Raw genomic sequence first — 15,138 nt, forward strand, 5'->3', positions numbered from 1 at the left:
TAGCTTTATTAAATGTTGGACACCTTGTTGATTGCCATAGATTATGTGAGGGGAGGAAAGGCTCTCCTGTAGATGGAGGGGCCCCGCTGGGTTAATAACAGAGGGGCCCTCTGGTTAATAACAGGAGCGCGGTGGTCAAGCTGCTGCAGAAGGGGGGGGTGTCGCTCCACTTCATCCGATCTGTTTTATGAGAACGTTTCTCATCAAGTAGGAGTGGGAGGAGTATTTCTAGCAATGTACTGGATATCCAAAATAACCCCCTGGTGTCGGGAGAAGAGCAGAATGTATAAATACCCCTGCTGTACCAGACCTCTGTGGACCATAGGTGAGTGGTGGAACCAACACTAGGTAAGAGAAAGAGATTCTCAAGTTCAAGACTAGCAGAAAAAGAACAAAGCCGAGCCAACCCTTTGACGGATCCACTCCGGCTGGAGAGACCATCTCTGACCCGTTAGACCAGAGCGTCCAGCGAACAAAACAGAAGAGTTGGTCAATGAGCATTATTTGTGTATTATTCTAGAGTGCAGTTTCCATTGCACAATGTGGTTGACACTTCGTTGTATATTTCTGTACCTGTGCGTAATCGACGTCGTGCTTTCCATGGTCTATGAATCAGAGGATATTGTACCGGTCAGGATAAATGGAAGAGGCAGAGGGCGCTTCTGGAAAAGGAGCGAAGAACAGCCGAGATTCACGCTCAGCGCCTTTGGCGAAGATTTCACGTTAAATCTGACGCCATACGCGAGCTTTATCGCGCCTTCGTTCACAATCCAGCGCGTCACAGCCAAACATGTCGAGGTTTTACAAAGTGCTCCGGGTGCCCAACGACAAGATGTACTCCATGACTCGATACACCAACTCAGAGGCTGTTTCTACTCGGGGAACGTGGACTACAATCAGGACTCAGTCGTTGCTGTCAGCTTGTGTAACGGAATCTTCGGGTCATTCATTAACGAGGGAAAGGAATATGTGATTGAGCCAAAGCAGTTCGGCCTGGGACTCGGGGCTATCGAACAGCTGCATGTCATCAAAAGAAGAATTCACAACAATACAGCTCATAGTGGCCCGCTGTCACCTGGTCAGCACACTGAAGAAAGTCCAACGGAGTGGGACAAGGACCTTATTACGCGCGGACTGCGTGACGCACGTAGGAAACCTCGTCGTAAACGCTTTGTGTCCGCGCCACGATTTATTGAAACCTTAGTGGTTGCAGACGCATCCATGACCCAGTTCTATGGAGATGAAATCAAGGTAGGCTATAACATAGCCCAACACGTGTTTCATCAACACTCGCCTTTTCAGCTATAAATAATAATAATGATGATTCATTATGATGACATAAATGACAAAATACGCCTACGAGTAGGATTTAAGAGTTGCAATCCCTTCATGTTTTCTAAGAAAAATGCGTTGTGCATCGTATATGTCAGGGCAACAATCGAGTTAATGGTACCGAAATGCCAAAAATGTTGCTCCACATACTTTAAGACTTGGTCATAATTTGGCCTCAAACCCAATCAAATATCCCTCCACCCCTAGTGGAGCGAATCGAAAGAAGACGTTGAATGATGAACAATCCATAGCAGAGGCTGTTTAATACACAAACGCTCTGGTAAAAATAGAGGAAAAGTACAACCATTGTGCATTTTTCCATTTCCATCCCACTCGTGGGATGTTTATAAAATACCTTCCAACACCCCACCCCGATGCTTCAGACTGCAGCCCATTTCTCATTTTATTTACCTCCCCGTACTTTCACTAACTAAACAGTGCAATAAAGACTGGTGATCTGTTTCTGCTTACTCATCCATTGTTTGTTCTTCTGGAGAATAAAATGGCACACACGTGAGATCCAGTGCCAGGACAACATTGTTCAAAGACCATTTAAAGTACGACATTGCAATTCTAATTTTTCATAGGCCACACTGCCAGGTCCACAATAATAATCCTCTCTCTCCTCCTCCTCCTCTCTTTTCTTCTCCACTCCTCCCCTCTCCTCATATCTCCTGTCATCTCTGTTCTCCCCCTCTCCCCACTTCACCCCTCCTGCCCCCCTCTCCTCTGGTGTCTCCTCCTCCCCCCCCTCTCCCCTTCTGTCCTCTCTTCTCCTCTCCCCCCTCCCTCCACTTCATCCTCCTCCCCTCTCTCCTCTTCCCCCCTCCCAGCACTACATCCTGACCCTGGTTTCCATGGCAGCGCAGCTGTATCAGCATCCCAGCATTAAGAACTCGGTGCACATGGTGGTGGTGAAGATGTTGGTGGTGGAGGATGAAGAGGTGGGGCCCGATGTCTCCAGCAACGGAGGCCTCAGCCTGCTCAACTTCTGCTCCTGGCAGCAGCAGTTCAACCCTCCCAGCCACAGGCACCCGGAGCACTACGACACGGCTCTGCTCTTCACCCGAGAGGTGAGGCCTCCTTCCACCGCCGCCGTCAACCGCCCAGCAGTTCCATTTGGGGAGCAGAGGAGCAGGGGAGTGCTAGTGGTAGTCTTGTTCATCACCGGGTGACAGGGTTGTGTTGGATACTGCCAGTGTTTCTCCTGCGAGGCAAAACAAAGTTAGCCTTGGATACGGTATATTTACTTTTATTTAGGGTTTTACATTACTGCAACTCTCTTGAGTTCTCTCAAAATGGCTGAGTATCGGCAACGATAAATCCCAGGATGCATTCTGACGTTCTAGCGTCACTACTAAAGATGGGAACACCCTTTTCCATCCAGTGGTGCACTAAGGGAATCCTTATTTTGGCCAATGAAGTACCTGCCACAAAGGGTACCAACATAGGATTAGGAATAAGGTCTAAGATCTTTCATGAGTCGGGGAAAGGAGTAGTGGTTAAATGAAAGCAACAATCTCAACGATTTTCATGTACAGTATATAAATGTCTGTTAAGTCACTATCTATATTGGCCAATCAGGTGACACTATGCGGATTGAGCCCACTGATAGAAGCCCTTTCATTTGCACTATAATGATTATGAGAAATCACAAGCAGCCAGTGACGGACTGGGCCTCTGGCATTCTGGCAAAGGCCAGAGGGGCCGCGGGCTCTGGTGGGCCGTTTGAGCCGGCCAATCAGAGAGCAGCATGACTGTCACAGCCCCTTCATGGCAAATGGCCGCCCCGTAACATCTCGCCACACCTTCAAGCGTCAATCATTTTCTACGGTTTTACTAAACATCTCTTGCAGCGACTGGATGTCTAATTACTCATGCACTGACGCGTGCATGAGTAATGCATTGACGGTCTTGTACTGCTAACGCGCAACCTCACTCCGCCAGCCCCCCCCCCCCCCCCCGATCCCAGTCCGCCACTGTGTCTGTCACACACACACACACACACACACAGTGGCGTACTCCACCCAGCAGCGGTGGTGATGGGACCCCCCTCCTACTGGTTGTGTGAAGCGGTGGCCGCTTCTTCACGTTGTTTACTCAAGCTGCCGACCGCGGATCACAGGCGACGACGTTTGGATCTGTGGTCCAGAAAAACACCTGCAGGTATCGCTCATCGCCATAGGTGTCGCCAACAAGCAAAAGTGAAATATTGAACAGTACCACTTCAAATTTAAGTATATGAATGCATTTAAATGAAGTATTTAAATGCATATGAAGTATTGAACAATGTGTTGGAGGAAGTTGGGTGAGTGCCAATCACACGGTTGCAGTTCCCCGCCTCCAGCAACATGATCGGTCAAAAACAAATATGAAACGAAAAAAAGTTAAAGTTCCCGTTCCATCAGATAAGAGGATTTGCTTAAAATCCTGTTGCAGTGGATTCTGATGTCAGGTTCAGCGGTACAGCTGCATGGTGGTGGCACTAAGTAAATAGTAGAAATCAAGTAAATAGCAAGAGCTGAATAGGATGGATGGAAGCGTTTTGTTCAGATGGATTACTTTAGATTCCAGTAATGGTGAGAATGAGAGTGCCGATGGCTCCTGCTGCATGGACTTACTTTAGCGCCGAGCAGTCGTCAGACCTCACAAGATGACATGACTGAAATGTCCAGGGTCTGTTAAACCCACACTGGATCCAGACTTGACCCTCAAGTTATTCAGGCTGACTGCTGTTTTGAATTTTAACTTCAACCAGACTTTTGAATGTGGTGGAAATTAACACAATGATACACGTCATTTGGGATTTCATTTTACTGTGTGTGTGTGTTTCGGTCTGTTAACAAGTGCTTTCTTTATGTTCTGCACCCAACCTCGGATGCAATTCTTAATGAATCTGCCATACCTGTGTTTGTGTTTGTGCCCATGGTAACGATGGTCCAGCCTCAAAACAAGGTGCACACACGCTGAAGCTGAGCTGCAGATACAAATCCAGATGTGTTTTAAATCAAGGAGGGCTATTTCTTGTGGTTTGTAAAAGCCAGCTTGTGGCCATGGGCCAGTATGCATCCATTTCAATCAGACAAGAGCTGAATTGCATCCAAAGAGGAGGAAAGATTGTATGCTGGTTCCTATTTACAAGCCCAAATTCTGATACATGCATGCTGTTCATTTGACCACATTATGGCCCTCTAAGTGCCCATGGGCCAAGAAGATTTATTCACTCACATTTTATGATGGAAACATTAGACATGCTTTTAAATGCTTTGGAAAAAAGAAAGCTGCACAGGCAGCAACCAAACACATCTCAAGTTTGCTCATTGCACAGGTTTACAAAACAAAAAACCTTTCCATCATCATTTTGAAATGCCTCGGGTACTTAGTGAACGTGTGTTTATACTAACAGAGGCAAGGAACAGGTGTTTCTCTGTTTTCTCCAGAGAGACATGGGGCTTGACCTGTCTTTTGTTTTTGGTATTCTTGTTTGTGTCTTAGGACATCTGTGGATACCAGAGCTGTGAGACGGTGGGTGTGGCAGACGTAGGCACAATGTGTGATCCCAAGAGAAGCTGCTTCGTCGTGGAGGACAACGGCTTGCAAGCGGCGTTCACTGTTGCACACGAACTGGGTGAGCCCCTCCTTGGTTTAAGAAAAGTTTGATGCTCAGCAGTAGGCATCACTGTAATACACCTTGCACATGCCCAGTAGGCATCACGGTAATACACCTTGCACATGCCCAGTAGGCATCACTGTAATACACCTTGCACATGCCCAGTAGGCATCACTGTAATGTCACTGTAATACACCCTTAACACAAAGTGTATTTATTATTTTACGGCTCATTGTGAGACAAACAATTCTTGAGCTGGCGAATAACTTTATTCGGAATGTCAACAAAAAGGAGAACAGATTTGTTTAATATGTGGTTTTCTATTGCCAATCGAATTTCATTTCAATGTTATTATTATATAATTTATATATTTGCAGAAATGCACACACACACACACATGTACTTATACTTATACACACACATACATATATACACACGTATATACACACACATACCCATATATAGACACATACACATAAGCAATAACTGCTCTGCTGGCTTTGGCTGCTGTCACCCTTGGGCTCACTGGTCTGAACCCAGTCTCACTGGTCTGAACCCAGCCTCACTGGTCTGAGCCCAGTCTCACTGGTCTGAACCCAGTCTCACTGGTCTGAACCCAGCCTCACTGGTCTGAACCCAGTCTCACTGGTCTGAACCCAGTCTCACTGGTCTGAACCCAGCCTCACTGGTCTGAGCCCAGTCTCACTGGTCTGAACCCAGCCTCACTGGGGGGGAGAGCCCTACACACAGTATTTCTAGTTCCCCTCATTAAGCTCACAGCTGCGCCGGTCCCTACAACAGAAGGTGGATTTAAATCATGTGTTTGCCTCCCAGCTCCATCCATCAAAGCGTGTTTATGGAAGGTTAACGAGCGGTGATGTTCTGGTGCAGGCCACGTGTTGAGTATGCCCCACGATGACTCCAAGACCTGCGAGAGGCTGTTTGGGGCCCTGGGGGGACAGCACCTCATGGCCCCAGTGATCCTGAACCTCAGCCGGAAGGCCCCCTGGTCCCCCTGCAGCGCCCTCTACGTCACCGAGTTCTTCGACAACGGACACGGTGGGTGAGGCCAGCGGCGGACAGGACGACGACGGCTCGCTGTTACAGGAGACTCAGTAGATGCAACCGCTGTTGAAGTCAGATTTAGATGAAAAAATAAGAAAGCAAAAAAAAAAGATTTATCCCAATCATAATCATTTACTGAGCTGGAGTAATCATGTCCAGTCAGAGTATTGAGAGGAAGTCTGAATCACCACATGTCACAAGCAGTTCATCTCAAAAAGGAAGTGTAGGATTGTGGTTTGGGAGTGTTAAGTTGGGCCAGGACTCACTCCAGGGATCAACAAAGCATGCTGTAGTTTCTCACACCACCTCTCGTCTACTCATTCACAATTTCTCTCCTGTTAAAACATGTTTTGACAACCACAAAATGACAGGTTGGAGAAGTAGTTTAGAGTAGTAGAATTGCTCTTTTGGTTTCTAATATCAGCCTCTCCCGCTCTCCTCCTCTCAGTGCTCACACTGTGGGCCGTCTGGAGCGTTTTGCATTAGGGGACCACGCTCCCAGAACCTTCTTTTCCACTGACTCATACTACTGACTTTTTCCTGCTGCAGACTGCTTGTGCCAAAGGCAACAGCTGTCATCAGCAAAATATGTTCTTTATCAGTTGGAAAATGTCTCCATAGAAGACTAATGTGAAGAGTCATTCCTAACGCGATACGTCAGCGACAGAGCTGTGGACAACGTCCCTATTCCATGCATTGGAAACGGATACAATGAAAGCAAGAAATATTGAAAGGAAATAAGGAGTTGAACTCAATTTGAATGCTTACATAAAAGGAACACAGTGTTTAGACTTGCATGAAGGATTGAGTATAATAATATAATAATAATATAATATCTATCTCTTTACGTTTTAGTTGAAAAAGTGTCCTTTTTCTTTTTTTTACATTTCTTTCATGATATCAAAGAGATTCTGCAACAGAATCCAACGTCCTAAAGGAACCAAAGAAACAATACAGCATGAAGAAAAGACAAAAGCAGCGACTGTTTTACTGACTACTTACTGACTACTTACTGACTGAACAGTAAAGACACCATGTGTGACCGTGTTGGACCCAGTCTGTCTGATCAATAATCAATCAGTGATCAATAACCTCTCAGGAGACTGCCTGCTGGACGTCCCGGAGACGGCCATGCCCCTGCCCCGCGGCCTGCCGGGCCGCGCCTTCAGCCTGGACCGCCAGTGCCAGCAGATCTTCGGGGAGGAGTTCCTCCGCTGCCCCAACACGTCGGACAGCGAGGCCTGCGCCCAGCTCTGGTGCCACGAGGAGGGCGGCCACCACTGCACCACCAACAACGGCAGCCTGCCCTGGGCCGACGGCACCGCCTGCCCCAACGGGACCTGTCTGCACGGGGCGTGCAGGGCCACCCACGAGGTGCTGCAGCCGCGGGTGAGAACCATCACACCTGGTTTATTATACACATCCTACAGTCAGACAGGTGAGAACCATCACACCTGGTTTATTATACACAGCGTACAGTCAGACAGGTGAGATCCATCACACCTGGTTTATTATACACAGAGTACAGTCAGACAGGTGAGATCCATCACACCTGGTTTATTATACACAGCGTACAGTCAGACAGGTGAGAACCATCACACCTGGTTTATTATACACAGCGTACAGTCAGACAGGTGAGATCCATCACACCTGGTTTATTATACACAGCGTACAGTCAGACAGGTGAGAACCATCACACCTGGTTTATTATACACAGCGTACAGTCAGACAGGTGAGATCCATCACACCTGGTTTATTATACACATCCTACAGTCAGACAGGTGAGAACCATCACACCTGGTTTATTATACACAGCGTACAGTCAGACAGGTGAGAACCATCACACCTGGTTTATTATACACAGCGTACAGTCAGACAGGTGAGAACCATCACACCTGGTTTATTATACACAGCGTACAGTCAGACAGGTGAGAACCATCACACCTGGTTTATTATACACAGCGTACAGTCAGACAGGTGAGAACCATCACACCTGGTTTATTATACACAGCGTACAGTCAGACAGGTGAGATCCATCACACCTGGTTTATTATACACATCCTACAGTCAGACAGGTGAGAACCATCACACCTGGTTTATTATACACAGCGTACAGTCAGACAGGTGAGATCAATCACACCTGGTTTATTATACACAGCGTACAGTCAGACAGGTGAGAACCATCACACCTGGTTTATTATACACAGCGTACAGTCAGACAGGTGAGATCAATCACACCTGGTTTATTATACACAGCGTACAGTCAGACAGGTGAGATCAATCACACCTGGTTTATTATACACAGCGTACAGTCAGACAGGTGAGAACCATCACACCTGGTTTATTATACACAGCGTACAGTCAGACAGGTGAGATCCATCACACCTGGTTTATTATACACATCCTACAATCAGACAGGTGAGATCCATCACACCTGGTTTATTATACACAGCGTACAGTCAGACAGGTGAGATCAATCACACCTGGTTTATTATACACATCGTACAATCAGACAGGTGAGATCCATCACACCTGGTTTATTATACACAGCGTACAGTCAGACAGGTGAGATCCATCACACCTGGTTTATTATACACAGCGTACAGTCAGACAGGTGAGATCAATCACACCTGGTTTATTATACACAGCGTACAGTCAGACAGGTGAGATCAATCACACCTGGTTTATTATACACATCCTACAGTCAGACAGGTGAGATCAATCACACCTGGTTTATTATACACATCCTACAGTCAGACAGGTGAGAACCATCACACCTGGTTTATTATACACATCGTACAATCAGACACATCTGCTTGGTCACCTGATTCTATATTCTTATTTTGTGTTGATAGCTTTTTTCTTTTTCTCATTCATTTCATTTCGTACTTTGGACTCTGTTCCATATTCGTTACGTAATCCACACTTGCCCGGTCAGGAGAATATCTTGTCCTGGACGCCCGTGTTACTCTATACCCTGACTCATTCAGACTCATGGTCGCTACCCAAATAAATCTATAGTCAAGAGTACTCACCTAAAATCACATCCCCGTTAACGTAGCCTTCGTTCTTTGTTCACACATCCTCTCTGCCCCTTTCCCATATCTGCTCTCATTTACACTGTTACCTTTTAGAAGTTTATCATTTGTATTAATTAGTTTAGCTCAGTAGCTCTGACATCTCACTATGTATTCTCTGTGTGATGATCTGCATCTGTTTATAGACGCCCTTGCAGTAAGACGAATAGCTGCTCCAAATTCATGGAACTTCTAAAAACAACCCACACACACACACACACACACACACACACACACACAATGTATGTCGACATAGACACCAGACATGCTACGCATACGGACCGTACTCTGTTAATGAAGCCCTTAACCAGGGGCGGTGGGTGGGGTGGTACTCTGGTTATTGAAGCCCTTAACCAGGTGGGTGGTGTGGGGTGGTACTCTGGTTATTGAAGCCCTTAACCAGGTGGGCGGTGTGGGGTGGCACATGGGGCAGCAATATGAAGGCAGAGAGCGAAGGAGAAGGAGAGAGCGAGAGGGCGTGAATAAGCCTGGGCAATAAAACAATAAATGATCGTATCGTGACAGACTTTTGATAAATATCAATATAAAACATGTTCAATATAAATCGATAAGAGACTGGACCACCGACTCTAGCAGCTGGGTTTGATACACAAACACGGTTCCATACTTTACAATATTTGTTTTTCATTGTTGTATCGACATTGGAGTATTTATCAATGAAGTTGAAGAACAGTGGAAGGTCATATTAAGTGTTACCAGTATGGTAATTCCTAGTCTTTTTAGGTCATTAAAATGATCAATAGTTATCGATATCGATCGATATGATCAAGTTATATGGTGATATGTTCAGCGATATCGCCCAGGCCGAGGCGTTAATGAGGAGTCAGACAGCGGCCCTGAGCGGTACTAACCCCGACCACAGCGGTACTAACCCCGACCGGCCCTGAGCGGTACTAACCCCGACCACAGCGGTACTAACCCCGACCGGCCCTGAGCGGTACTAACCCCGACCACAGCGGTACTAACCCCGACCGGCCCTGAGCGGTACTAACCCCGACCGGCCCTGAGCGGTACTAACCCCGACCACAGCGGTACTAACCCCGACCACAGCGGTACTAACCCCGACCGGCCCTGAGCGGTACTAACCCCGACCGGCCCTGAGCGGTACTAACCCCGACCACAGCGGTACTAACCCCGACCACAGCGGTACTAACCCCGACCGGCCCTGAGCGGTACTAACCCCGACCACAGCGGTACTAACCCCGACCACAGCGGTACTAACCCCGACCACAGCGGTACTAACCCCGACCACAGCGGTACTAACCCCGACCGGCCCTGAGCGGTACTAACCCCGACCACAGCGGTACTAACCCCGACCGGCCCTGAGCGGTACTAACCCCGACCGGCCCTGAGCGGTACTAACCCCGACCGGCCCTGAGCGGTACTAACCCCGACCGGCCCTGAGCGGTACTAACCCCGACCGGCCCTGAGCGGTACTAACCCCGACCGGCCCTGAGCGGTACTAACCCCGACCGGCCCTGAGCGGTACTAACCCCGACCGGCCCTGAGCGGTACTAACCCCGACCGCCGCGGCTCTGACCACAGCTCTCCTCCCCCAGGTGGCGGTGGACGGGGGCTGGGGCCCGTGGGGGCCGTGGAGGGAGTGCTCCAGGACCTGCGGGGGCGGGGTGGAGTTCTCCTACAGAGAATGCCAGGAGCCGGTCCCCCAGAACGGGGGGCGGTACTGCGAGGGCCAAAGGGTGCAGTACCGCTCCTGTAACCCGCAGCCCTGTGAGGACAGTGACGGTAAGACCTGGACCGTCCCTGTGGAGCGGATGTGTGCCTTGATACGTGATTATTTTTATCTGCGAGTGGTGTGCTGAATGAGTTGGTCATTTGCATTTGAAAGATATAAGCCGATATATGTATTTATCAAGTCACATATCGGTTACCATCATAGTTATAAGTCACATGGAGTAGCCAGTTAGGCCTTCCAAGTGGAATAAATGACCCAGAGGGAACCTCATCTGTTATGGGCCCTTCAGTCACCTTCAGTCACCTTCAGTCGCCTTCCTGAGCATCACGGCTCACGTCTTTCTGTCCCACGCGGACAGGAGCTCACGTCTCTTATCCTGACCAGTTAGTGCTGAGAGGAGCTGTGACTCTGGCTCAGAGGCCGCGTTGGACCAGGCTGCCTCATCTTATAGAATATAGATTGGTGTATGGATATATATATATATATATATATTTATAGATTGATTTCTTTAATTCATACATTATAAATCTGGGATCAGACTATCCATTATTCAAGGTGTCATTTCATAGCTTTTCTCTCCTCCTCCTCTCTGGTTCCCCCTCCCCAGGAAAGAGCTTCAGAGAGCAGCAGTGTGAGAAGTTCAACAGCCCCCACTACCTGGACTTCAACGGTCAGATGAAACAGTGGATCCCCAAGTACGCCGGCGTGTCCCCTCGGGACCGCTGCAAGCTCTTCTGCGTCACGCGGGACAGCAGCGAGTTCAAGGTGTTCCAGGCCAAGGTACGCCTGCCCTGTGGGCCGGCGAGCTATCGCCATGGCAACGACCCTGCTTGTGCTGGGAGAGCGGGAAAAATGGAAGCGGGATGATTGTTGTCCTTCAGGATTAGATGAGTTTGTGCAAAAAACGGGAGCACAGTGTCTATAAATCGAACCATATGGCTACAGTTATGGAGCCATAGAGTTAGCAATTTGTTTTATCTTGATTATTGCTTCTCAACAAAAAGAGCCCACTTTGAACCATGTCTCCACACGTCTGGCACGCTGACAGGTGATTGACGGCACCACCTGCGGCCCTGACACCACCTCGGTGTGCGTCCAAGGCCAGTGTGTGAAGGCTGGTTGTGACCAGCTGATTGGATCCAACAAGAAGTTTGATAAGTGCGGCGTGTGCAGAGAAGCTGCTGCACACGAGCTCACCTGCATGAAGATCACAGGTTCCTACAGCAAAGCCAGGTGAGCACTGTGGCTGATATAGGGGTGAAGAGGAAGGATGGGCATCTTCATCAGCCTGTGTGTCAAAACCCATATTTATGTATGTTAACTTGGTTGCCATGTTAATATATGAACTTGATCACTACATACCAAGAGTTTGTGCATATTTATGATAGGAGGATGGTTTTGAGGAATCAACTTAAAGCTGTAACTGTACCACAGTAGGATGCCATTAACCAAAAAAGACACCAAAAATACACCAAAGTCAGTGTCCCATGCTCAAAGTTAAAATAGGAATCATTTTGCACATAAAAACTGCAGCCTCAGGAAATTCATACAGAAGAGAAGGAGTAAATGAGACCAAAGAGACAGGTGAGATCAGACAGGTGAGATCAGAGACAGGTGAGATCAGACAGGTGAGATCAGACAGGTGAGATCAGAGACAGGTGAGATCAGAGACAGGTGAGATCAGACAGGTGAGATCAGACAGGTGAGATCAGACAGGTGAGATCAGACAGGTGAGATCAGAGACAGGTGAGATCAGAGACAGGTGAGATCAGAGACAGGTGAGATCAGACAGGTGAGATCAGAGACAGGTGTATTCATACATGCCTGTGTCTTCTCCCCAGATATGGATACAGCGACATTGTAACTATTCCAGTCGGTGCGACCAACATCGACATCAAACAACGCAGCCACCGCGGGGTCAGACACGACGGCCACTACCTGGCCGTCAAGAGGGCCAAGGGCAGCTACGTCCTCAACGGTAACTTCTCCGTGTCCACGCTGGAGCAGGACATACCCGTTCAGGGCGCCACTCTCAAGTACAGCGGGTCCTCCACCACCCTGGAGCGGATCCAGGGCTTCAGGAGGCTGCGGGAGGCCCTCACCATCCAGCTCCTGGTGCTGGGCGGCCACTCCGTCCCTCCCAAGGTCAAGTACACCTTCTTCATCCCCAGGGACACGACCTTCAGCAGCCGGCCGGCCGAGGAGCGGCCGGGCGCCGCCCTCTCCCCGCACATGCTCCCGCCACTGGGCCAGCCCCAGTGGGTGCTGGGGGAGTGGTCCCAGTGCTCCAAGAGCTGCGGCTCGGGCTGGTCCCGGAGGAACGTGGACTGCCTGGACGGCGCCGGGTTCCGCTCCGCGCTGTGCACCCGGGACCTGAAGCCCGTGGACGTGCGCCCGTGCGGGGACGCGCCCTGCCCCATGTGGCAGATGGGCCCTTGGTCCGCCTGCTCACGAACTTGCGGTGCGGGGGCGCGGCGGCGCAGCGTCTTCTGCACCGAGTACACGGGGAACATCGTGGAGCCGGCCAAGTGCGACCCCGGCAAGATGCCCGAGCCGGTGTCCGGGGAGTGCCTCGACCGGGACTGTGCGTGAGGAACGAGAGTGGACGTTTGGGAGGTGAAGCGTCTGTGGCCCCGGAAGGCGGCTAACGAGGCCCGCCTCCAGAGGGGTGGTGGTGACCATGGTAACCAGTCGTTAGAGCCCTCTGCCTGGTCACCGTCCGCCCCCCTTGACATTCTAGAACCACTATTGAAACGTTGCCATTAAATCTACCTCAGGATGTTTGTGTTGTGTGTGTCGACGCTAAAAGACGGTACTGTGTGTCTCTCTCCAGAAAGGGACGTGTTTCTATCTGGACGGAGTCGTTAATTCACTGCGTTGTTGCGTCGAGGCCGTTGGTATAATCTATTGTACAGAAACAGTGGTGTCAATATCCCTCCGATCTTAATCCACAGAACTCAGTCCAATATAAAGCTTTAATGAAGACTATTATTTAAGGTATTATGGCAGGTCAATATTCATTGACGTTCTTTTTTTAATATAAACTGACCTATAAAGATGGATGTGTGTAAACTAAAGATGTTCAGTCATTCTAAGCGTAGGTAACGAATGGGAAGCATCGTCAGCAAGACGCACCAGACACAGAAAACCTTATTCTGATCTGTAGAGCTGTGGTCTGTGCTCTGTGAACTATAATACATTTTATTCATATGGTGTTACTGTTAGGATAGCCATAAGCAGTTTATGTTCCTGTATTTAAGGATCATAATAATATGGATTTTCTTTAAAAATATACATGTAAGTGAAAATATTCAAATGCACACTGTCTATTGATGATTCTTAATTCCAGTTTGCTTAATCACAGTATGTTATAAGGCATGAGAGACAAAGGATCAGGCCTATATCCCTTCAGTGAAGGACCATACATAATATTACAGCTTCCTTTCAAGCTATTTATTTTTGTAAAGTTTTTACCTTGGATGTGTAATTTACATTTCAGATGCTGCTTAATTTGAGTTTTTTTTCTAGTAAAATAAACTAATTCAAACCAATAATTGCACAATTGAATTAGTGTTTGTGTTGTTTAATATTTTCTATTTACATTGTGTGTATCTTATATATATATATATATATATATATATATATATATACACACAAATATACAATTATACACATTATATATATACACACATACATATATACATATACATACTGAATATATATATGTATGTATGCCTCCTAGGACACCAGGTCCCAGTGATACAAATTTGGATTTGTAAATGTACCTTTTGTTATGAACTTTTATTGGTTGGTTTTAAAATGCAACCAACGCTATTAGCATGCACACGCTAACATGAAATGCAGTAGCAGATTTAGCAAATTGGGGGCCTAAGGCGAAGATATGTATGGGGCCCACCTCATCCGAACTAAGGTTTCAGATAACACCTGTCTTTGCCAACATGCCAGCAGTTTATTCTTTTTTTTTAAGATCAAATCAATATCAGTATAACAGCAAGACAAGTAGTTAGGGTAAACCCCCACAAACAGTCATATAGGCCTACTTAGCAAAACATCACAAACAGCCATATACTTAGCAAATATTGCCAAGAGGAATAATTTACTTTTATGTGTGAGGTTGAAATTGGCATTGCACTTGAGATTGAACATTTCAAACAAACCTATATATATATATATATATATATATATATATATATATATATATATATATATATACATATATATATATACAGTATATAAATATACATATAAATATACATGTGTCATCTTTGGCAGCGTTGCCAAATACTTATAATATTTGGCAACTCCGCCTTAATGGT

General features: G+C 47.5%; 1 protein-coding gene across 1 annotated transcript; it reads left to right on the forward strand.

Annotated features, from left to right (window-relative positions):
* The first annotated feature begins 63 nt into the window (after positions 1 to 63).
* LOC311341948 (A disintegrin and metalloproteinase with thrombospondin motifs 8-like) lies at positions 64 to 13,521 on the forward strand. The gene is made up of 9 exons (XM_084466757.1): positions 64 to 1,251; positions 2,166 to 2,405; positions 4,828 to 4,960; positions 5,834 to 6,001; positions 7,107 to 7,396; positions 10,665 to 10,851; positions 11,409 to 11,581; positions 11,850 to 12,034; positions 12,643 to 13,521. The coding sequence occupies exons 1-9, from the start codon at positions 541 to 543 to the stop codon at positions 13,391 to 13,393; spliced, it is 2,838 nt and encodes a 945-aa protein (XP_084322883.1). The 5' UTR covers positions 64 to 540; the 3' UTR covers positions 13,394 to 13,521.
* Positions 13,522 to 15,138: the final 1,617 nt, after the last annotated feature.

Source organism: Micromesistius poutassou (genome assembly GCF_964030765.1).
Source record: "Micromesistius poutassou genome assembly, chromosome: 4".
NCBI lineage: Eukaryota > Metazoa > Chordata > Actinopteri > Gadiformes > Gadidae > Micromesistius > Micromesistius poutassou.